Genomic DNA, 26,851 nt, shown 5'->3' on the forward strand with positions numbered 1-26,851 from the left:
TCACGTCTTGGCCTGTTTTGTAACCAGACATGTACGGTGGGGCGCGATGTAACGTGTTGATGCACGAACAAGCCCATTGCGTGTCCCCCAAGTGGGCAATGAGATTATGATGGTGATGGTGTCTTCCGACACATATACGGGGCTATGTAAAAAGTAAATGGGTGAGTGAGTTTTGATGCACAAACACAGCCCATGACATGTCATACTCAATGGGCAATGAGATTATAACGTTGACATGTGAAATTTACTTTCGACACATATACAGGCTTATGTAGTCCAAATGGGAGAGTGATCATGAGTGGTGATATAACATAGCTTTGAATGGTAATACAGTTGTTATGTTGCTTTGTCGTCCCGAGATCCGGGTTCAAATCGTGGATGCGTACTGAATTGACACTTAGCTGACACTCGTCATACTCAAAGAACCCCGGGGGAATACAGATGTAATTCTATGCTTTTTGATTGTTTGGTTGGTTGTTTGATTGTTTTACGCCGCCCTCAGAATTATTCCAGCTATATGACGGCGGTCTGTAAATAATCATGTCTTGACCAGACAAACCCTTGACGTGTGAACGCCCTAATGGGAAAATATCAGTATCGGCATGTGCCGTAATTAAATGAATATCATATACTTGTCATGAACTGATAACGCACATAGTAAATATGCATAGGTGATGGCAAACGTTAATAACCGCATCCAAATATTTGTCTTCGGCGGGAATCACGTCCAAATGTTGAAGACGTCACGCGCACCTGTACGATGCCTGGAGAGTATATTATTACACACAGTGTGTGTACACAATCGTACGTCTGTGATGAATGAGATGTAGAAATATAACTACACGTAACGTGATGAAAATATGAACTATGACTCCTCTGAATTTATATATGGTATTGGTAACGTAACGCATTATTTACAGAGTGCACTTCAAAGTGTCCAAGAGTGTCTTTAGCCTTTTTTGTAGTCTCTATTTTTTATTTCCTAAACTTTGAACAAAATGGGTTCACACTGTGAAAAGCAGCCATTTGCTTGCTGAAATCCAAACAGAAAAGCTTAGCACCATAAGCAGGTAAGGATACATCCTTGTCACGGCGTTAATCCTTGTAACAGTTGCACTGTATGAGCACGAGTGGCTCAACGTCTCAGGTGTCGCAATTCGCTGGGTTCGAATCCGATATTCGGCTCACACTGATCCTTACTTTTTCCTAGGTATACGTTCTGCGTCAGACAGACTTTCTTCCCGCTGACACTCCGTAATACAACCGATATACAGTGCATAACGCGGCGTTAAACCCATTTGTCCTCTTAAATGAAATGTTTTGACCAATGTTATAATTCAAATGGCTCATTAATGATCTTTTCATTTTACCTCGTGAATTACCAAGTGTTTTAGTCTAATCAAGGCATACAAATACACAGTTATATGCTTGTCCAAAACAAACCTAACCACTTTCAGTGGTGTAACAAATCATAAATAGCTGAAATATAAGTAATCACCTTTTGAAAATTGAGAAGATACTGAATTGTCCCTTCTGGTCACCTCCTGTGCATGGGGCAATGTAGCAGTCGACGTGAAAGACAGGCAACAGATCAGTTGAAAAGAAATTGTAAGCTTGACTTGCACCATATGTTTTCTGTTGTCATTAGTGTAATATTGTTATCTGTCATGTGCATTGATTCAACGGACTTCGTTTCTACCTACAACCCTGCCAATGTCAAATGCAGAGAGACGTGGGCTGACGAAGCGTGTCATTGGTGTTACACATGTACTAGGCAAACTATTCATTTATATGTTTTACATGACATTGTATATTTTTCAAAATGAGAATGATTTTGTAATTTAGGAGATTGTGTGTAATAAGAAGTGAAAATTTAAGTGGCATATATTTCTTGTCGTTTGAGTAACGGTTCTGGTCAATGGAATAACACTGATAGCATTAGTGTAACTCATACTAATTTATAAATTCTAATTTTCAGTGTGAGTGAGTTAAAACTTCGCGTCGGCATTATTCCAGCCATATAGCTAATGACTAATTTTCAGTATTGTCCTTTTTAAACACACCTGTACATAGCATGACATATTCAAGAATAATTATTATCAGAAAAATGAGTGTAAACGGTAGGGACTACATGAACTTTGGTTTTTGAAATAATGTATCGAGCAGAAACATCCTTTTTCTCAATTTTTTTTTATTTCACAAAAAACATTGCTGTTGTAGACAAGGCAAATTAATTAAATGACAATATCAAAAGTGTTACGCCACTGACGGCGTTTGGTAATATTTAAATATAAAAACTGTAGATTTCCAAAAATATTTTATTGATTTCCTGTTTGATTAATCTCTGCACGGGATACACAATGATATGACCTTATGTGTGAATTCTGTGAAATGGCGTCATATAAAACAGGACCCGTTTGAGAATGACCCATATAAGCCAACAAGCATGGATCATAATCACGGCGAACTCGGGCTTCATTGATAATAGCATCCTCCTATGACGCCTCACACGACTGATCCTTCCGTGCCCGCGCTACTCTTTAACACTACCGTATATGTTTGTATTTCAAATTTGATGAAGACATTCCATTAGGTACTTTATGTAATAAATGCTCTACATGTCGGTAGTCTTGTCATACAGATAGATAGATATGAGGGTTTTCAGATAAATATAATTATTGCATTTCTACATTACTGTATGGTGCCTTAAATTGCCAACGTGTATAATATAATTAATTCATAATCACATATAAAAACAGCAACATAGAGTTAACTTCATACGTTATCCGTCGTTCTGTCTTATAAAGAGTATTGGATATAAAACGACAGTCAGTGAGATCACATTATGAATAGAATATTTGTGTAAATTAATAAAAAAATAAATCGATATAAGACAAGTTATCCCTCTATTATTATGTTGACTAGCAACAGTAAACTTAACTACAACCATGCAGGTAGTGCCCATCCTTAAGTCACCTGTACACAGGGATGGACATGAAGCCATCTCCGGTATTTGTCCAACAGCTGACCATGTGGCCTAACACCTGTTTGTGTCTTCCTTCAACACTACATAGACTCGTCAAGCTAACGGGGCCTCATCCTTAGAACACAGAAGATGTGGCGATGCGGCCTACTCGTTGTCTTGGTCACCGCGGTTTCAGGCGCTGCAGGTGAGGGTAAGCCTATTCTCGACTTGGACCCTTTTTCGTTCAACGTGGAATAAATTTGAAAGTATGACAGTCATTGTTAATATTATGTTAATGCGTTTTTGTTTCTAAAAACATAATGCAAAGTGTTGCCGGCATCGTCGAGGGTCACTACTTTAATCATATGGTAGAGGGTACCTGTGTTATCATTAACATTATTGTTATCCGTGCGTAGAATCTGTTTCGGTGGATAATCGAGACTGGCTATTCTCTGGTGTAGACGTTTTACATTTACTGATTCTTTTTACCTTGACTCTTGGGAAGTTTTACCTTTGTAGTTGTGAAACTGGTAATGTATTCTATGTAAAACTGGAAATGTATTCTATGTAAATCTGGTAATATATTCTATGTAAAACTGGTAAGGTATTCTATGTAAAACTGGTCATGTATTCTATGTAAAACTGGTCATGTATTCTATGTGAAACTGGTAAGGTATTCTATGTAAAACTGGTCATGTATTCTATGTAAAACTGGTCATGTAATCTATTTAAAACTGGTCATGTATTCTATGTAAAACTGGTCATGTATTCCATGTAAAACTGGTCATGTATTCTATGTAAAACTGATAATATACTAGTATTCTATGTAAAACTGGTCATGTATTCTGTATAAAACTGGTAGTTTATTCCATGTAAAACTGGTAATATATTCTATGTAAAACTGGTAAGTTATTCTATGTAAAACTGGTCATGTACTAGTATTCTATGTAAATCTGGTAATATATTCTATGTAAAACTTGAAATGTATTCTATGTTAAACTGGAAATGTGTTCTATTTAAAACTGGAAATGTATTCTATTTAAACCTGGAAATGTATTGTATGTAAAACTGGTAGTTTATTCTATTAAAACTGGTGATTTTTTTTTTTAATCAATCGACTACAGAATGGCCAAATACTATTTTTGTACAATTTCCATTTTTGATTAGTTCGAACATTTTCTAAATTAAATGTCTGAACCAAGTACTGAAGAGGAAGCGTTTATGATTACTGCTATCGTTAACATTGTCATATTGTAATCTTTATAGCTTTGTCATTGCTTGAACACAGCTAAAGAAATATCCATTCACGTTTGCATTCTGGGTCACTGGATTTCGGGAAAATGCGATTTCACTTTTATGTTACCCATGTAACTTATGCATATCATATATATGCTAGTGATAACATGGGATGCTAGTTAAAATGATATCTTCGAGAGTTATGTTATAACTTGTAGTAGCCTGGTATACATACAGGTAAGCGTCAGGTTGAGGTTTAAACGTTCAAATCTATCCGACGTGATTCTATTTGAAGATACCTTTTAATGAATAATTCATTTGCATTAATTTAATTCCAACGCTGTGACGAAAATACCATCAAAATATCAAACTACCAGGTGATTAATGTTTGAGTAATTAAAGAAATGCCTTGTTCTATTTTCATAGCTCTGTGATGTGCTTTAACAGTTGCGATAAGGCAGGTGGCTCAATCGTATCGGCAGCAGTTGTTATGTCGCTTAGTCGTCCCGGGATCCGCTAATCCCGGGTTCAAATCGTGGATGCGTACTGTATTGACACTTACGTAGCTGACACTAATCATACTTAAAGAACCCCGGAGTATAGATGTAATTCTATTCTTTTTGATTGTGTGTTTGTTGTTTAACGCGGCACTATTCCAGCTATATGACGGCGGTCAGTAAATAATCGAGTCTGGATCAGACAATCCAGTGATTGATATCATGAGCATCGATCCACGCAATTTGGATCGATGACATGCTTGAGCCAAGTCAGCGAACCTGATCCCCGATCCCGGTAGTCGCCTCTTACGACAAGCATAGTCGCGTTTTACGGCAAGCATGGCTTGATGCATCTTCCCGAGGCAAAGGAGTTAACTGACTGTAAAAGTCCAGTTTTCACCCTTGCCGAACTAGGCTGGAATTCCTGGGCTCGATCGTAGCGCCACCAGTGGCTATTACCAGTTATGTCCCTTGTAAGCCTCTCCTATGGACCAACCAGATTCCACCTCTCGTATCACTTCACTTGCATTTGTTTCACACAAAATGGAGGCGCTAAGTCAAGACGATCTGATCGATAATCAAGATCTATACTGTGATAACACGGGCCTTACATCGCGAAGTGCATCAAATCACGTGAGCACCTCAATTAAAAACGTGAAATGACTTGGAAAATATCTGTTGACAACGAGTTGGCGGTGCTCATGCTTCGCAAATCCTGCAATCGACTGAAATCCATAATACCAGCGTAGTTCGGCAAGGGTGGAAACTGGACTTTTATAGTCAGTTAACTCCCTTGCCTTGGGAAGATGGTGTTGATGACGACCTATTCTAGCCCGGAATCTTCACGGGTCTTAATTTAATTTGAACACGTGGGGTCTCTGAATAAGTAGGTTCCTAAAAATCTCACGGGTCTAATTCTATGCAACCTCTTTGTCTCATGGCCAACAAGTATTATGACAAGTATAAGGATATCCAAGTCCTACTTCTACTGTTGAATGATTTCTGTCTTCATTTTATGCTTATTCTATATTTTTTTGTATGACGCCAGGTTGTGATAAGGTGTGTCAGAATGGCGGAACCCTTCGTGAAGACGTTTGTGAGTGTACGTGTCTTCGAGAAAACAAAGGAGAGTTGTGTGAAGAAACACGTAAGTTGGATCACATTTAAAAAATGTATTCATGGAGCAATGTAGATTAATGTACATTCGACACAGCTATGTTAAAATAGTTATTGTAAAATAAGTCAATCCAAATTAATATACACCCGTGCCTGATAGAAAACATGTTTGACAAATAAGGAATCTCAGCCACATGCACTTGTCATCGAGTGTTTTTTTGTTGCTGAACGCTAGACTCAGCAATATTCCAGCTATATGCTGTCTGTGGAGTCTTGACAGGATAATCCAGTAATTGACATCATGAGCATCGATTTAAGTAACTGAGATACGATGACATGCATCAATCAAGTAAGCAATCCGTTATCGCCCCTTACGACAAACATCATCTTCCCCAGGCAAGGGAGATGACTGTCGATAAAAGTCCAATTTCCACCCTTACCGAACGAGACAGGATTATCCAGGCTCGACCGTAGCGCCTGCAGTGGCTATTAAGAGTTATGCCCCTTCTATTGCCCTCCAACTGACCAATCAGATTCCACCTATGGTATCACTTGCATTTGCTACAAACAAAATGTCGACGCCCTGCTAAGACGATCTGATGGATGATGACAGGTCTTACCTCGCGAAGTGCATCAAATCACTTGAGCACCTTGATTAAAAACATGAAAATATTTGCAAAATATCTGTCGACACATTTGACGGTACACTTGCGTTACAAAAGCTGAAATCGACGGAAATCTCCACTTTGAAATCCATGTTGATTGCGAACCGGATATCTAGTTCGTCACTCGATTTGATTGGACTATACACAGACTCGTTAGTTCAGCCAAAATGTGACTCCAGAGTTCTAGCCCAGTCCTGCAAGGGTGGAAACTGGATTTTTATAGTCAGTTAACTCCCTTGCCTTGGGAGGATGGAAAATCATGGGTGTGTTGAAGACGGATACTTGGCATCATGACACAAGTAAAATACGACAAGACACTGTACACGTTGTATAATGTTCTCTTCAACATGTGTTTTGTCTATTAAATAATAAATATACCTCTTTGTCATGACCCCTATGCTGTGTTGCTAGTGTGTGGACCGCCCTGTGAGAATGGAGGAACGATGGACATGGTCACGTGCACCTGTTCCTGCCCTGACGGATGGCATGGGGCTCTCTGCGCAGGTAACTAAACTCACCTCGTTTGTCAATCCGATTAAAATCGAAGTTATTTGGGATCTAGGGCGGCAATTGTTTCCGAGTCGTTTCTGCTCTGTTTGGTCAGATTACGGGGGAGATGTGTTCACAGACGATGTATCATCGTAACCGAGGTTGTTAACACAATAACACGCCAGGGACACATTTCTTCTCATATTTAACACCAAAATAAAGTACTTAACAGTTTATATTTATACAGCGGAAACCCCCACTGTACAATTTCAGGAAAACTCTACTATTTTTGAAGCAATATATTAAATTCTCAATAGAAGAAATTATATTTGTACAATGAAAACTTAGTTTACTATTTTAGCAAACCTTTCATCAGCATAGTACATTGTATTTGTACAATGTTAACACCACTGATCTATACACGTCGCATTAACAGACCACCATCCTAACCAAAGCTTGATAACCTTCAGATGAATGTACGATCACCTGCGAGAACTTCGGCAGACGTAACGCAGCCTGTGGGTGCGACTGTCCCCCCGGCTTCACGGGGGATCGGTGCCAGACACGTGAGTAGGGCCTATCCTGGTCTCCCTAGATTTTCGTTAATATTGTAAGATGTACGTGAGTAGGATCAAGCCAAGGTCACCCTACAGTTACGTTAATATTGTAAAATACGTGAGTGGGGCTAGGCTAGGTCACCATACAGTTACCTTGATATTGTAAGATATACGTGAGTAGAACCTAGCCTAGGTCACCCTAGAGCTACATGTACGTAAATATTGTAAGATATACGTGAATCGGACTTAGCCTAAGTCACCCTACAGTTACGTTGATATTGTAAGATATACGTGAGTCGGACGAAGTCTAGGTCACAGTTACGTTAATATTGTAAGATATATTGTAAGATATACGTGAGTAGGACCACGCCTAGGTCACCCTAGATGTTAATATTGTGAAATATAGCCTAGGTCACCCTAGACGTTAATATTGTAAGTTAACGTGAGTAGGGCCTAGCTAGGTTATTGTAAGATATATGTATACAAACGTGTGGGTTTAATGTGTGTATCAGATACATGATATTCGTAAATCTAAACTTCAACGTGACCACCATCAGGAGGACATGTTTTCACATACTTGTGTTTACCACGATGATATGCACAGTCTCAACAGCAGCGACCAGTTCGTGCTATACTCACGGAGGATTATATATATATTATACAATTCCTAAAAGGCGATTCAGAGAATTTTTTAAAAATATTCCCAAATCCTCCAAGGGGACGAGGTTCGGACTAGCATTCCCAGCAAAGTCCTCATTAATTAGTCAGCTGCAAGTAAACTACGGTTATAACGAACTCAAAGGGACCACTAATTTCAGTTCGTTATAACCAAAACAAGGCTAAATCACAAAACCGTTGTGATCTTTTAAAACCTAAAGCTAAACCTAACGAGAGTGTTCTCCCTTTTGTTACAACCTTTAATCCCCAAAACCCGGAAATATTTGGAAGTATTCGGGGAACACTGTATTCCTTAAATAAGTGTAAAGAACTAAAACAAAAAAAAATCACAAAATAAGCTTATAAAAAGTAAAAGACACAGCCAAAATCTGAAACAGATTCTTACTTGGGCTTCTTTCTCAAATGGAAAACAAGAATGTAAAACAGTACAAAAGTGTAACAGACCAAATTGTGGTACTTGCCCTCATGTTTTACAATGTTGTTCTTTTACATTCAATGACGGAAAAACTTTCTATGTCCGTGAAAATATAGATTGTGCTTCAAAAAACTTGATTTATGTCATACAATGTGATGGATGCAAGGCCGAAATCATTGGACAGACAGGGGACACCCTAAGAGCGAGAGTGAGGGTCCACCGACAACAAATAAGGGACCCCTCTTGTCGGTGTAGCCCACTCAGTCAACACATTGATCAGTGTGCCGGGAATAAAACGCCGAATTTTGTAATATTCCCGTTTTACAAATGTGACAATGATGCACTGAGAAAGATAAAAGAAAGTTATTTTATTAATACTTTCAAACCAAAATTAAATGGCCTGAAAAAATTGAGTTAATTATTTTATACAATTACATGTACTAATTTATGTATGTTTCGTACGCCTGTCCTATCGTCTTACGCCTGTCTTATTGTGACGTCACAAAGTTAGATTGCACTATGACGTCGTACTATGTTAGAGTGCTCTGTGACGTCAAAACAGCGTAACGGTATAACTGTACTCTTGAAAATCACATGCGTGAAACCGGTTGGGTAAATTATACAGCTCATCTTTGGACTTTTATATATATAAGCGTGTTCGTTATAAACGTAGTTTACTGTACTTCCAATGTTATAATGTACATCAATGTAGTAGTTAATGAATGACTAACTTGCTGCAGCTATTCACACTGGTGTTAGCAGATGTCGAGTGGAAGGTTATCACGTTGAACTTATGTGAGAATGATAACAGTGGCTGCAGATATACACTTTGCTTATGCACACAATAAAACTTGGGATCGTTCAACCTCAGGTCCACAGACATTTACACAAGAAGGCTTCAACTGGTATTTCTATTATGCATACATGTATATGTTGATGATGTCAATGCCAAATGTACTCTAGCTCCGCCGTGCGGCATCCAGTGTGAGAACGGAGGGTTGAGGGTGGATGACAACTGTTCGTGTACCTGCCCCGACACCTGGACGGGTCATCAGTGTGGTAAGTGAGGTCACGCTAGACGGCTGTGGTACGCGGTTGATCTACTGCTGAACAAACTTTAGAAATATCGGTACATGTGTTCGATTTTTAAAATGTGAGTGAACTGAGTGAACCAAGGTTACCTACACTATGTCTGGCAATCAAGGTTGACTCAATTCAGCCTAAGTTAACCTGTGTTAGTACGACAGTATTCGACATATAACACATAAGATGAAACCTTAGATGACAGCAGCCATGAGTTTCTATAACAAAACTAGGAGAATGTAAAGCGTCTTTCTTTGCTCGGCAAGGCTATCATTGCACCATTTCTATTTAATGAATGTTAAACGTTCAAACAAAAGAACTTTCAAAATATGCATGAATCTAACCTCAGCACAATTGTAGTATTTCCCTGACAAATTAGTCCATGCTAACCGCATGACTATATCCAAGTTAATTATAAAGTCTTGTTTATATGTAAGTCTGTATTACAGTTATTCAATGGCCAGACTACTGGAATACACTGAAACGTTGTAATTATCACAGGATCTTACATTTGGGCTAACTAAATTAAAATAGTGTCAATAATATGGATACTATTATATAGATTTGTAGTACAAAATAGATGGCAACCAGAAGTCAGCGTGTTATTCGTCATTCATTCATCATCGTCATCCGTTATGGTTTGACGAAAGACGAATTATTTCGACATTTGTCATTCAACTAACACGATTACAATACATAGACTAACGAATGACAAATGACGAAGCAACTCTCCTTTCGATTTTATTTTAATATTGAAATTTGAATGACGAATGACGAAGCAACTCTACTTTCGATTTTATTTTAATATTGGAAGTTTAATGACAAATGGCGAAGAAACTCTCCTTTCGATTATATTTTGATATTGGAAGTTGAATGACGAATGACGAAGAAACTCTACTTTCGATTTTATTTTGATATTGGAAGTTGAATGACGAATGACGAATAATTGCGACTAAGAAATAGCATACCTAAACAGAACTGATTACAGAACATCAAAATGACATAGTTTTCGGGGTTTCAAAAAAATAATTCCGCAAATTAATGGAGTCATCCTGCTTAGTTTTGTGCCATGCTACACGTGAGGTTGATGCCACTATGCCAGGACTGACCATCTTCCATGTCTCCCCCACAGAGACCATGCAACATGTCTATTTCAGAGATCTGCAGCCGCCAGTGTGGGGCGAATGGTTTCCTGATTGACGCGCTCTGTCTCTGCAGCTGCAGGGACGGCTTCACTGGAGATTCCTGCGGTGAGCATCAGACCGATCTGCGTGATGACTGACCATTTAGTAGTTTTACTTTTATGGTTTTACCTTTATATATATTCCAGAATCCGCTGGAAAGTATAACCTAAGTCTGGAAGTGAATAGGTGTTGTTATTCACCCTGAAATGTTGTATTTGAAGGAGTAAAAAAGTTGTGTGTCGTATCACACACACTCATTTATTTCAAGGACATCCAGCAATTTCTGATTATAAAACTCAAGGGCCATGTGTATATACTTGTATGTGCGATCGTGCGTGCGATCGTGCGTGCGTGCGTGCGTACATGCGTGTATACATCCCCTCCCTCCCGCATATTAAAATACCTTAGTTTCATGTGACTTATTCACTGTAGGTTGTAATCCTATTGCTGTAGATACATCCATAAGCATTCATTCTCATATGAAAAGCTAACTTGTCATCACTATTTTGGTGGTTGTCTGTCAGACGTTTCGTACTTACTCAACGTTTATGTAACTATATTGTTTCTTCAGTTCAGGGTTTATCCGAAAATAATTGTCAAGCATGTTTTTGTTGACATTTATCCGACTTTGCTGATAAATGCCTTCAATGCTAGGTGATGGAACTACGTATCGGGGGAATATACGTGTGTAGTATTTATAAAGCCTTGGGGTAATCTATGTCTCCTGTGTGCTTTGAATTCAGAAATCCCGCCCCCTTGTGATCTGACCTGCACCTCCCCACAGACCCTGGACACGGCAACGTGCACCTGTACTTACCCAGGTAACAACACACATAGGGTTATTGCATGACCACTACATAACCACTACGTGACGACCACATGACACGACATGACCACTACATGACATGACCACTACATGACCACCACATGACACGACATGACCACTACATAACCACTACGTGACGACCACATGACACGACTTCGACATGACCACTACATAACCACTACGTGACCACCACGTGACACGACATGACCATTACATAACCACTACATAACCACTACGTGACGACCACATGACACGACATGACCACTACATGACATGACCACTACATGACCACCACATGACACGACATGACCACTACATAACCACTACGTGACGACCACATAACACGACGTCGACATGACCACTACGTGACCACCACGTGACACGACATGACCATTACATAACCACTACATAACCACTACGTGACGACCACGTGACACGACATGACCATTACATAACCACTACATAACCACTACGTGACGACCACATGACACGACATGACCATTACCTAACCAATACATGACCACCACGTGACACGACATGACCATTACATAACCACTTCATAACCACTACGTGACGACCACGTGACATGACATGACATGACCACCACATGACACGAAATGACCACAACATAACCGCGACGTGGCCACCACATAACACTACACGACCACAACATAACCACCACGTAACACTACATGACCACCACATAACACTACATAACCCCTACATGACCACAACATAAGCACTACATGGCAACCACATAACACTACATGGCCACCACATAACACTACAAGACCACTATATAAGACTACATAAGACTGCATAACTACTAGATGACCACCCCATAACACTACATGACAACTACATGATCACTGCAGACGACTACATTAGACTACATAGCACTACATGACCACTACATGACCACTACATGACCACTACATAACACTACATGACCACCGCAAAACACTAAACGACCACTACATGACCACCACATAACCACTACATGACCACTACATGACCACGACACGACCACTACATGACCACTACATAACTACTACATGACCACTACATGCCCACCACACGACCAATACATGATTACTACATAACACTACATGACCACTATATGGCCACTATATGACCATTATATGGCCACTATATGACCACTACATGACCACAACATAACCACTGCATGACCACTACATGGCACTACTTGACCATTACATAAGCACTACACGACCACTACATTACCACTACTCAACACTACCTGACCACTACATGGCACTACATGACCACTACATGACCACTAATTAACACTATATGACCACTACATGACACTACATGACATAACATCACCACTATATGACCACTAAATAACACTACATGACCACTACATGACCACTACATTACACTACATCACCACTACATGAAGCCAGCTCGTCATTTGAACGCGTTCTCGGCAGTCTCTATGATCAGGGACTCCTGTTCTTAAACGTAGATTTCCGACAACCGTGGCGCTCGTGTCGTTTTTTTAATGGGACCCTGTCAGCAGTGTATCATTTGAATATGACGCCATTCCGATGTTGGCGTTTTTTAGAATGTAGTTTTGCTTAATACATTGTTTACAGTCTTAACGCTTATTAAGAATTGATGTGCAAGAGAATAAAACGATGTTCTGAAATGTTCAAACCCATGCCAGTTGGCCGCTAAGTTTGTTTGTTTGTTTGTTTGTTTGTTTAACGCCGCACTCAGCAATATTCCAGCTATATGACGGCGGGCTGTATATAATCGAGTCTGGACTAGACAATCCAGTGATTGACATTATGAGCATCGATCCAAGCTATTGGGATACGATGACATGTTTTAACCAAGTCAGCTAGCCTGACCACCGACCCCGTTAGTCGCCTCTTACCACAAACACAGGAAAGAATCATTAGCAGGATATAAAGAGAGACGGGTTGGCAGCACCTTCATGTCTTGATAATGTCCTTCACGGGTTCTCTCCCTAAATATCACGTTTTGCATGAAACGTCTTTCACCGTAGCGTCTACAGCACATTTATCGGGATATACATGTACCCCAGAGGGCGATCTCTCATTAGCCAAATGCTTTCACTTTGAAAAGTGATATATAAAGAATCTCACCCGAGTGTCTTTTGATATAAAATATATCAACACGAGTTGCCGAGGATTTTTGCCACTTTTATCAATGAGTGTTGATATATTTGATATCAAAAGACACGAGGTTGGGATTTTATTTATCATCCAACATCATTCTTCCAATTTTTTCAATTTGTAGACAATAATTAGCAGTGTCTTCAGTGTAAAAAGTACTGCTAACAGCTTCAGTAGCAGAGCCATTAGTGATGTCATTTGATTGTGACGTCATGGTAACCAGTGACGTCACAATGGTCTGCAAAGCATTGTGATGTAATTTCATTGCATCGATATCTACAGTGTAGATATCGCTTGATCTCATCCAAGCGATATCTCCTGTGGGAGCCAGTTTTGGATGATAAAAAACGTTCTTCAACCTGTTTCAGAGCCGTGTGACAGGGTGTGTGAGAACGACGGCCTCCTGATGGAGTCTGTCTGTGCTTGCAGCTGCGCCTATGGCTTCACTGGGAAATCTTGCGGTATGTTGGGGCCGGAACTCCTGCTTTCTGGGGATGGGGGGTGGGGATGGGGGGTGGGGGGTTGGGGAGAGGGTGGTGGTGGTGGTGGGGAGGGGTCGTGGTATCACGTGAGGTTGATAATCCAGAGGCTACATCACAGGGAGCGGATCATTCCTTCACGTCGACTTGTTTCTGAAAAGTATCCTCCGATCGATATCTCTATCGTATCTACACCTTTGCTTACAACGAATGCTTTTTTAAGACATACAGGTGGTCTATGCTACCCATAATTAATGACGCCATTCATTAAAAGCTGCATCATTGCGCGAGTCAATGTCTTCTGTTTATATTAATTCATCTATTAAAGCGATGGAAGTTCACGAATGTCATTGTGTGTGAATGATGTCATTCATTATAGGATTCATTACAGCCTGAAGCAATGTCATCTATTACAGATGAGAACATTCGCGAATGTCATTGTGAATAAATTGTCTCCCATACATTATGTAATGTTTGAAAGTTCAATTTCATAGATGAACCTTCAAATGGTTCATACATTTTCATATACATATACTTTGAATTTACAGAGATATGTGACGTGACGTGTACCCTCCCGCAAATAATGATTGAAGGCAAATGTGAATGTACAGGTATGTAAACGTAAATTTGAAGGTATGTACATGCAAAGTTATAATTAATAAAACTAAATGTGAAAACATGTAAATGTAAACGCCAAAGTATGTACACGTGAAGATAACCATATGTAAATGTGATGCTAATTTCTGTAAAAGTAAAATTGAACTTATGAATGTATGTAAAATAATGTAAATGTGAATGTTTGTGTAAGAATGTTATTTTACTTATCCATACTCTCTTACTTTTGTTTACGAGACCAACTAGTGCATAATTCAACTGAAAGAATATTTTACTTTCTTTGTCGCATTACGATATGGAATTTGAATGACCGAGTGATGTGGTTTAACGCAATATATAACTGTATATCAGTTATATCACGTTATGTCTACTTGACGTGGGAGGAAAGCCCGAAGTGATGCCACTTTGGTGAAAGCCACGAACACGGACGTAGAAACATAATCAGGGAGAACCGGGATTCTTTCTCACGATCATAAGTGTCTGTCACGTCCAAGGGACGCAACTCTGCACGGGGCCACATGTGGCTAATGACCTTGAAGTGTGTGCACTCTCTTGTAGGTTTCACATGACGTATACATCCACATACATGTTTATGAATTTTTACTGCTCTTTGACCCTCATTGTTTTAGAGAACCCAATCTGTGCTTTAATCAGAAAGGAAAAGATGTGTAGTTTCCTGATCTATGGAAAGGTGTGCAAATGTGCTTAAGATGAATAGCGTAAGTGTGCAATTTATCATTTCAGATCTAAATAGCATATGCTAGCTCAGCTCCAGAAGCTACTGATTGATAATGTTACGTGCCGATTCCCAATTTGGATATTTTAATCCAGAAAATCACTTATTGTGAAACCAACAAACAAACAACAAGTGGTATACAATCAACAAATGCATAAATATTTTTACTAAGTTTACAAATCAATACAAATTACTGTACAGTAATTTCAATGACAGTACACAATAGAGTGGTAGTACAATATTCAATGGCAGTGTATAATTTGATGGCAGTGGTCAGTATCAAATACAAAACAACATGGTTGATAGCAGAAGTCAGTGATAATAATATATATTCACCCAGAAAGTTCACCTGCCTTGATCTCTGTTGTATTGTTAAATGTGACGTTGAGTTATTCTGTGTTTATGTTTCCAGTACCTGCATCCAATGAAGAACAGAGGCGTATTTAGCGTTCGTAGCAAATAAAGTATCACTGTCGCCTTTGTTTCTGTTTCTTTCATTTCTATACCAACGTTAACCCAGAATGTTAATAACTGTTTAAAAAAAGTTGTCATGATCAAATTCACAATGATGCACGCAGAGATGAGTAATTAGAGCTATGACATTTTCAATAGTCCGATCAGAATTTTATACTTCCCAAAAGAGACCCATGAAGATCCGGGGTAGAATAGGTCTTCAGCAACCCATGCTTGCTGTAAAAGGCGACTATGCTTGTCGTAAGAGGCGACTAACGGGATCGGGTGGTCAGGCTCGCTGACTTGGTTGATGCATGTCTAGAAATCCCAAATTGCGTGGATCAATGCTCACGATGTCAGTCACTGGAGTATCTGGTCCAGACTCTATTATTTACAGACCGCCGTCATATAGCTGGAATATTGCTGAGTGCGGCGTTAAACAACAAACCAAAACCAAACCAAACCAAAAGACGTTTAAGAACAACGTATTCCTTCCTATTACTATAGTAACTCTGTCATGCCAGGGCACACTATATGATTAGCATATAACGAACAATACTATGGACAATGTGCAACGTCATAATCTCACGTGAACTGAGCTCCATCAACTCTGACTTGAAAAGAGATGTGACTTCATTTGATTTAAGGAAGTTTTCAAGGTGAAAATACTATTTCAATTAAAACCGCATACTAATGTGTATATGCAGACTTACTTCATACACAATTAAAGATGACGTATGGAGTGCGTGCGTGCGTGCATGCGTGTAAATGAATGTGTTCACGTGACGTCGCTTGGAATTGTACGTCAGCTTCGCGTCAGGGAAATGGTTGGGTCTTTGACGTTTTTGGCACTGAACTCTACGAGCATATGACAGAACAAGTATATCGTCATCAGTCCTATCGTTTAAGAAATAAACGACTCCTGGTCGTTTTTTTCTCATATGAGATATCAACATTATGAACGGCCTCTTTAACGGTGATGATAACATGTACACGCTTCAAAAATGTTTACCCGTATTGTAATAGTGATGACTCCCTCCATAGAATCCGACCTTAGCAGCGTCGGACAAGTCCATTTTATGCACAGGTGGGTATTTCCCGCATATTCTCACAATCCTTACGTCGATTACCTGTACTTTTTCTCCCAATACATATCGCCAAATCTCTCGCTCTTTTGGAAGCGATCGTTCGGCCATTGCGTATATCTACGCTGCCCAGCTACATCTTCGGTGAACAACTCACTGGACACCTCCCTCTAAAAAATAAAGTCGTCCAATTCAAGACGTCATCAAGTTGCGAGCGCTTGTTCGAATATCCTGAAATGACGTCATGATAGAACTATGTTTTATCGAGAAATAAACCACGCTTCGTTCTTCATTGTTCTTTCCGATTTATCGCGTAGTTATCTTATACAATGTTATATTAGTTAACATATGCATCAAACTGATATAGCAATAATATGCAGAGTGTTTCAGTGATATAACGGCGTGTAAGTTTGATGCTGAAGTATTCAGTTATATCACAGTGTGTCAGCTTGATATGGGAGTATTTCAGTTATATCACAGTGTGTCAGCTTGATGTGGAAGTATTTCAGTTATATCACAGTGTGTCAGCTTGATATGGGAGTATTTCAGTTATATCACAGTGTGTCAGCTTGATATGGGAGTATTTCAGTTATATCACAGTGTGTCAGCTTGATGTGGAAGTATTTCAGTTATATCACAGTGTGTCAGCTTGATATGGGAGTATTTCAGTTATATCACAGTGTGTCAGCTTGATATGGGAGTATTTCAGTTATATCACAGTGTGTCAGCTTGATGTGGAAGTATTTCAGTTATATCACAGTGTGTCAGCTTGATATGGGAGTATTTCAGTTATATCACAGTGTGTCAGCTTGATATGGGAGTATTTCAGTTATATCACAGTGTGTCAGCTTGATGTGGAAGTATTTCAGTTATATCACAGTGTGTCAGCTTGATATGGGAGTATTTCAGTTATATCACAGTGTGTCAGCTTGATATGGGAGTATTTCAGTTATATCACAGTGTGTCAGCTTGATATGGGAGTATTTCAGTTATGTCACAGTGTGTCAGCTTGATGTGGAAGTATTTCAGTTATATCACAGTGTGTCAGCTTGATATGGGAGTATTTCAGTTATATCACAGTGTGTCAGCTTGATATGGGAGTATTTCAGTTATATCACAGTGTGTCAGCTTGATATGGGAGTATTTCAGTTATATCACAGTGTGTCAGCTTGATATGGGAGTATTTCAGTTATGTCACAGTGTGTCAGCTTGATGTGGAAGTATTTCAGTTATATCACAGTGTGTCAGCTTGATATGGGAGTATTTCAGTTATATCACAGTGTGTCAGCTTGATATGGGAGTATTTCAGTTATATCACAGTGTGTCAGCTTGATATGGGAGTATTTCAGTTATATCACAGTGTGTCAGCTTGATGTGGAAGTATTTCAGTTATATCACAGTGTGTCAGCTTGATATGGGAGTATTTCAGTTATATCACAGTGTGTCAGCTTGATATGGGAGTATTTCAGTTATATCACAGTGTGTCAGCTTGATATGGGAGTATTTCAGTTATATCACAGTGTGTCAGCTTGATATGGGAGTATTTCAGTTATATCACAGTGTGTCAGCTTGATATGGGAGTATTTCAGTTATGTCACAGTGTGTCAGCTTGATATGGGAGTGTTTCAGTTATATCACAGTGTGTCAGCTTGATATGGGAGTATTTCAGTTATGTCACAGTGTGTCAGCTTGATATGGGAGTGTTTCAGTTATATCACAGTGTGTCAGCTTGATATGGGAGTATTTCAGTTATGTCACATTGTGTCAGCTTGATATGAGAGTGTTTCAGTTATATCACAGTGTGTTTTGTGTGGATTGTGTTTGTACAAAAGAAACAACAGATTAACATTAAATTTACAACGTAAGACGTATCAGTCTAAAGATCACCAATAACCTGCAATCGACCTGAGAAGGAGTCCTCTGGCAGATGTCGAGCACAATGAGAATAGTCATAAGTAACTAAAGTGAATAAGTGAGATTGGTTTTACGCCACAATTGGCAATATTCCAACTATATTTCGGCGGGGAACACCAGATATGGGCTTCACACGTTTTACCCATGTGGAGAATCGAACCCATGCATTTGGTGTAGTGAGTCAAGGCTTTATCCACTTAACCACTATCCCTTCCCCTTTTAAGGAACTATGCACCTAATGTTAGACAATAACTCACTGTACGTCGCTGATTGTCTAATGTTAAATACAATTTAACGCATAATAATTTCAGAAGATGCTATTGATCTTATGTTAACTTTATTCATTTTTGATAATGATATTTCGCAATGTGCATATAACTATTTCAATTTAAAAATGGTCTGATAATGGCCCTTGAAAAAAAGGTTAAAAAGTCCAAGAATAGCACATTAAGTTTTATTGTGCAATAGCCTGATAATTGAGACAATGTTCCTTGTGGTATAGCCAAGCCAAGAGATTTTCATCTCATATAAAAGTTCACACAATGTACGAGGATTGTTACCAACAGGATTCTTTGGTAAACAAAAAGGCAACGTACATACATCATACTTATTACATGATCAAGTTTCAAAAATTACCAGTAAGGTACACAAATTCGAAAAAAATACAAATACAGGGAATGTATCACACATGTCCATGCGAACATGGCTGAACGAAATAGAATCTTGAAATCAAAGGAATATGGAATACCCTTACACACAATAAATCACAACTCATACACTTGCGGCTCCCAAGACGACGATACCAAGATGCCATATCAATAACAATTGTATTAAAATATTGTTCCAAATTGTGTTGTCATTGAATTAATTTTGATTTAGTTTTTGTGGTTATTTTCCAGACATACGATAAATGCAATTGTAATTATAACTGGAGTGTTTTCGCTGAATAAGTATACTTTGAGGGAGAATTTATTTTAATATATAACTCTTTACTATATTTTTAAAAAACAAAATGGGCATTATCTATAAGATCATTTGAACGTTCAAGTCTCGGATAATCATGTAAGTTTAAAGGAAACAATAAAAATATGAACAGGGTCAGAGTCAGATGTTAGAGTGGTGAGTGTGTGGAATATTTCAAAGAGCGTCATACGACTCACTTTGTGCGAGTGGGCCCTAGGCCACAAAGGTGTTTTTTCTCTACGACTAAGAAAGCATGAGAGTAAGGATCTTTAGAACCCGGGATATAGCCATAAGTAATTCCTTATATCATGTACAGCTAAGGTGCAGAGGTGCAGTTGGCATTTTCTGATGAGGATTTTGCTGGAAATCCATAGCAATAAATGGGATGGTTGAGAAACCTTTACACTAAAGGCATCTCATTAATATTTGTTTAAAAAACCAGAAGTTTTTTTCACAGCATTAAAGCTTGCAGGTACGATTCTTGCAGAAGCTGGTCATGGAAGTCAGGCGTCTTGTTAGTTTCGTATCCACTGCACTCTAATGAAAGGGTAGTCAACTAGAACTGATCTATATCTGTGTCGGTAAACATTCAGAAGATTTACCATCAATTGTATTGGAGTGGTTGACCACAGAAAAAGGAGTAAGCATATTCTCCTAAACGCTCTGTTCCTTATTCTAAGACGTTGACGTCCATAATTACTCTTCTTTATATATCTAATTATATTTAACAAATGGTAAGCAAGGAAAACAAACCTCTTTGTACGGGATAATTAATTCTTCTGACCAATGGTGGACAATGCAGTTGACCGTATAGTTTGTCAATAAATAAACTAGAACTAGAATAAGGCATCATCGTCTCCGCCGCTTGTTCTGTTGCACAGTGTCAGAATGTTTGTAGAAATATTGTGCGTATTATGAAAGGTAAATTGAAAAGAATTAGAATTGTCATTCAAGTTGTACTATACTAATGTGCTCCTTTACATCATTATTTATTGTGTCTCGCTGTACTTTTCTAAATGTTATTTGTTTGCATATATGGGAATGCTTTATTTTGTGGAACAATTATTCGTGTTAGAACGACACATTGTGTAAATTGTACTTCGAAATCAAACTTGATACAAAGTAAGCGTTGTTTGAGGGTTGTACAACAGGTCATATCAGGCCACTGTTTTCAGATGGATGGAGTCTGGCCACATGGCCGCAACTCGTGTATATGCGTGATGACAGAACAATGGAAACATTATATGGTGAGACGCGTCTGTTTTAATGTGACGTCATGAAGGAAAATATCTAAAGATAACGCTGGTTTTACTTTGTGTTTTTAATTCATGGCTTCATATTACATAGGTTAAACACGATCTGTTGGCGAAATACAGCTGTTCATATGAATTGACCATTGAATTGAATTTACTACTGTTCACAGATATTCATATGCTATGCCAAATGTATTTCAAATCATCTTCAAGTAATTAGTGAAATGGAATGCTACATGGATAAGTACGGTTGTTTGTGGTCTAGCAATCAAGACATTTCACATATTGACTGTTGGAACAAGGCAGTTAGATACTGAGTGAAACCAAGTGGAAATACTACCTGTATCACCTATCACGGCCAGAAGTAGTTCGGAATGTGCACAGAAAGATACGGTTGTTTACTTCATGTACTGAACAATTAGTCCGCTTTGCAAGAGGTAGTTCTCACGGAACAAAACCCAGAGTGATATTCTCTGTTCATGGAACCAAGAAGTCTCACATACAAAAAGCAATGTAAATCATCATTCATCAGCCTTTTCTCAAAATTGTCTCAATGAAATGTCAGACTCTCTCTCTCTCTCTCTCTCTCTCTCTCTCTCTGTGTCTCTCTGTCTCTCTCTTCCTCTCTCTGTGTGACTCCTCCCCTCTCTCTCTCTCCCCCCTCTCTCTCTCTCTCCCTCTCTCTCTCTCTCTCTCTCTCTCTCTCTCTGTCTCTCCCTCTCCCTCTCTGAAAGTGTTGAGTGATTAGACAATAAAAGTCTATTTCATGTGAAGCTGATAATCCCGCTGGCTCACCCATCCATTTCCATACCTGTTCACAGCATGTTTAGAACATTGCAAGTAATGTGTGTGCAGGGATGTTACTCTGAGTCGCTACGTGTAAAATATGTTTCACTAGAAAAGAATAGGTAGTATAAAGTACGATTTTCTTTAAGCGGACGTACAGATAAATACCATGCATTTTGATAGTAAGTCATCACCAAATCAATAAGCATTGGTTTGCTGTAGTACGATAACCATAAACGGTATACTTATGTGGCCAGATATATTCCTTGCACTGCCGCTGTGAATCAAGCCACACTTCAGTTCATGCGCAATCTTCCCCATACAGTGGATATACGTGTACGGAACAATTTGAAGTCGTTATGGCTACGTTTATAGAAGACAACAAAAAGTCTGCTCATTGTTACCTCGGCATGTGCTATCAACAAATGTCTATATGCAGATAGAAATATCCACATTGTATATGCTGATCGTGACAGAAGATAATGCCAAATTCTTAGGGACATCTGCGAGTAAAATTGTCATTTCAGTGACGTAGATGTCACTCTCTTGAATACACCGTATAAACTAGCGTCAGCAGTAATTGCAAGTAGAATTAAAGAAGTTTTAAGCATACATTTTAGTGAAGATCATAAAGGTTTTGTCCTTGGAAGATATATTGGGGAAGTTACAAGATTGATATATGACTTGATGGAATATACTGAATCATATCAAATACCTGGATTACTTATGCTGATTGACTTTGAAAAAGCTTTTGACTCTGTTGATAGACAATTTACCTTGAAATATATCTAAATTTTTCAACTTTGGTCCAAGCATAGTAAAATGGATATCAATATTTTTCAGCGATATTGAATCAAGTGTTTTAGTAAATGGGTTTGTTAGCCCTTTTTTAAGATAACAAAAGGCTGTCGTCAGGGGGATCCGGTATCGCCTAATATATTTATTATATGTGCAGAGATACTTGCAATAATGATCAGAAAAGCAAAAGTATGAGGAGAATAAAGACTGGCAGTATTGAACACTTACTTGCACAATTTGCAGATGATACAACTTTGATGTTAGATGGATCTGAAAAGGGCCTCTACAATGTGTTAACTTCAATACACTTAACGTTTTTGCTAGGTTTTCAGGATTAAAGTTAATACTGACAAAACCAAACTGATATGGATTGGTTCAAAAAGAGATCACGATATAAGCTCTGTAAAGAGTAGAATCTTGACTGGACTCCTATAACGTTTAAAGTATTGGGAATTAACTTTTCTATTGATTTGCAAGAAATTATTGACTTATACTATACAGATAAATTTGAAAAATTTTTTGAAAGGGAAATGAATGTATGGAAATCAAGATTATTGACTCCAATAGGTAGAAATACAGTTTTAAAATAACTTTTGTTATCAAAATTAAATCATCAATGTTTACATCTTTACCTAGCCCTAATGATGAAGTAATAGAGAACTTTAAAAAAAGGTTTTCTTTTGTGTGGAAAGGAAATCCAGACAAGGTTAAAAGAAATGTGATGACACAGCCATATCAGTTTGGGGGGATAAAAGTACCTTTTATTAAAGTAATGATAGATTCACAAAAAAATATTCTGGGCGAAAAAATACTTTGTAGTAACGCAAAATGAGTATTATTTTCATTGAATTCTATCCCAAACATAAACAGATAATGGATGGCAGATGCTAAATATGTCACTGATGATACTAGTCCTGCTGTAGACAACACACTTTTGGAAAGATGCATTACAAGCCTGGAACAGTTTCTAATCAAAGAGTAATGTCAGTGGTAGTATTGACATATTGGTTTTGTAAAAGATCTAGAGTTACATTTGTTGGCGATCTTTTGATGAAACAGGTGAAATATATTCCTATGAATCTTTTATTGATAGATATGGAATAACAACAAATTTCCTAACATATCAGGGCATAGTTCAATCAATAATGCAACTTGCCAGAAAAAGCAATGGTAACTTTAAGAGCTTGCCTAGAGTCTCTTTTCAACCAATTTTGCCATACAATGTTTCACTACTCACAAGGTGTAATAAAGGCAGTAAACTCTTCTCCAAAACACTCTTACAAGCAGCTTTTATAACATGTCAGGGAATGCTTAAGTGGGAAGAAACTTTACAGAAAGTATTTACCGATGAACTGTGAGTGGGATTTAATTTGATGGCAACAAGGTGTACCGAGAGCGTAGAACTGAGATGGTTTCAGTGTAGAATTATACACTACATATTACCTTTACATAAATATTTACATAGTATTGGTTATAAAGGTTCATCAAGTTGCAACTTCTGTGGTAAATATAGTGAATCGATTGTACATGCATTTTATGGTTGTGATCATGAATATGTTGCTCAGATGTGGGAGCTTGTTCTCAACTGGTTCACGGCATCTGTGGAAGGAAGAGTTGATTTCTGTAAAGAGAATATTTTATTTGGATTTAAGGGGAAGAATAACAACTCTCTCAATGTAGTTATATTACTTATCAACTTATTGTGTTTAAACAATCACGAACGGGTTTTCAGCTAAAGTTGAAATATATTCAACGTGAAGTTATAAGATACTACAATATGACCAAATTAATTGCATTCTCAAATTGCAAATATACAGCTTTCTTTCAGTTCTGGTCTTTCTTCCACCGACTTTTCAACCCTAGCAAAGAATAGTAGTATGATATATTTTATGATTGTCTATATCAGCAATATGTTTTGAAAGTAAGAGGGGTGGATTTTGAATAATGTATAACTGTTGAAATGTTACACATTGTATTTTATTGGAAATGAGAATAAAGTTTCAAAAAAGTAGAAGATATATTCCTTACACTGCCGCTGTGAATCAAGCCACACATCTGTTCATGCGCAATCTTCCCAATACAGTGGATACACGTGTACTGAACAAGTTGAAGTCGTTATGGCTAGAAGAAGACAACAAAAGATGCGTTATAAAAATCTGCTCATTATTATCTCGGCATGTGCTATCAACAAATGTCTATATGCAGATAGAAATATCCACATTGTATATACTGAGTGTGACAGAGGATAATGACAATTTCTTAGGGACATCTGTGAGTAAAATCGACAGTTGAGTGACATAGATGCCACATTGTTTTGTATGTATGCCAAGGCGTGAAACTCCACAGATAGCAATTCCATTGTCGTGGCACCCTCTTTGGACATGTGGACAAACCGTTCCACCGCGGGTCAGGGAGTCTTTGGTCTATACGTATTTCGGTCATTCGGCAATAACATTGAAAGGGCGAATCGTTGTAATCCCTGACAAATGTTCCAATTAACATGTTTGCGTTTACGTTCTAAACACATGAAAGCGATTAGGTCTAACTACACTACATCAATTTCCACAAAATCTGGAACATGTTTTTGAAAACATGAAAAAAGTGGTCAATGTATTTACAAGGGCCATTGCATATTTAATTCCCTTTAGGAAATGAACAGACGATGCGTGCGCTTCCACCAGATCCTCTGTAGTTCTGCTGTACGTCAACGCCAGAGAATAATCAGTCTCGATTATCCAACCAAACATTCCATCAGATAATGATGATAATTATATAAACAGATCACTGAAAATCAGTGATACACTCGGTGTTCATGAACACGGTATGTCCTGCTCTACCCTCAGTTCCCACCGCTCACATAGTTTACATGAATAAGTAATTGTTTGTTTGTTTCCTAACGACGGACGACAGTTTTTCTGTCAAACAATCAATTTGCCTCGATATGGGGAATTAGCTATTGGGAGCTAGCCTTCAAACAAGAGAGGACAGAGCTGTGAGGTCCTTAAGGTTTATTCCAGCAAGTGTGCCTAGGACCAACACCCAAGGAGTTATATACCCCCACAGCTATACTCGTATCACATTAACAATTACTTTGAAGTTGTAATTTCCGTCTTTGTTATCTGCCATAGGCTGTCAAAGTTGGCTTCACAAAGCAGGTGGTAATAGAAGAGTATCAGTATTGCCTGACAAGTGTTGATTTTAATTGCAGTATTTAGACGATGGTCAAAACCTGCGAACTCTGAGATAAAAGCGACACAACACTGTCCATATTCATAAGAAATTTACATGGGTACAATGTGTGAAGCCCATTTCTGGTGTCCCCCGCCGTGATGTTGCTAAAAGCGGCGTAAAACCATACTCGGTCACTCACTCATAAGACATTTCTGTAAAACACAGAGTCGATTAACAAATTCCACTGTGTCATAATCATGTGTTAATTGGTGAATCATTATCAAATAGTGATGACACCAGGTGTTCGCGAAAAGGGTAAGCTTGCCCTGTCCTACCAATGGCACCACCACTTACAGAATTTGCATAAAAGGTATGTGTTTGTTGCCTGACGCCGCAAAACAGCAGCATCCCTGCATTATCTCTCTAAACCTTACATGCAGTGTATAATCTGCGAAATATTATTGATTAACTGACTAAAACAAGATACATTTAAACAAAATTTTGGAACACCACGTACTCCATATTTGACAGAAAGACAAACACATGCATTCAATAATAAGCCTTAAGCTCAAAATACATCCATGTGCAGGTATAATTCATGTTCTGATACTCTTGGAGCTGGATTGGCATCTGCTCTGTTCTAGTGCTGTCTTGACAATAAACTTTAAAATCACCAGAGTATTTGAAACGGGAATTCTTAATTCAATGACATCATAGTT

General features: G+C 38.4%; 1 protein-coding gene across 1 annotated transcript; it reads left to right on the forward strand.

The window, feature by feature from the left end:
• The first annotated feature begins 1,011 nt into the window (after window positions 1-1,011).
• Window positions 1,012-14,977, forward strand: LOC139473271 (multiple epidermal growth factor-like domains protein 11). The gene is made up of 10 exons (XM_071255808.1): window positions 1,012-1,070; window positions 3,075-3,170; window positions 5,747-5,845; window positions 6,891-6,983; window positions 7,439-7,534; window positions 9,582-9,677; window positions 10,859-10,951; window positions 11,629-11,706; window positions 14,248-14,340; window positions 14,907-14,977. Exons 2-10 carry the CDS (start codon window positions 3,116-3,118, stop codon window positions 14,975-14,977), a joined length of 774 nt encoding a protein of 257 aa, XP_071111909.1. The 5' UTR covers window positions 1,012-1,070; window positions 3,075-3,115.
• The last annotated feature ends 11,874 nt before the right edge of the window (window positions 14,978-26,851 follow it).

The sequence above is a fragment of the Haliotis cracherodii genome, unplaced genomic scaffold (assembly GCF_022045235.1).
Source record: "Haliotis cracherodii isolate W230 unplaced genomic scaffold, xgHalCrac1.p SCAF_27, whole genome shotgun sequence".
NCBI classification, from domain to species: Eukaryota; Metazoa; Mollusca; class Gastropoda; order Lepetellida; family Haliotidae; genus Haliotis; species Haliotis cracherodii.

Bases quoted from the DNA above. Each gene is read 5' to 3' on its own strand.
- LOC139473271 (XM_071255808.1), top strand. From the start codon at position 3,116: ATGTGGCGATGCGGCCTACTCGTTGTCTTGGTCACCGCGGTTTCAGGC. The intron at 6,984-7,438 runs GTAACTAAACTC...GATAACCTTCAG, and splicing joins GCATGGGGCTCTCTGCGCAG to ATGAATGTACGATCACCTGC. The intron at 9,678-10,858 runs GTAAGTGAGGTC...TGTCTATTTCAG, and splicing joins CTGGACGGGTCATCAGTGTG to AGATCTGCAGCCGCCAGTGT.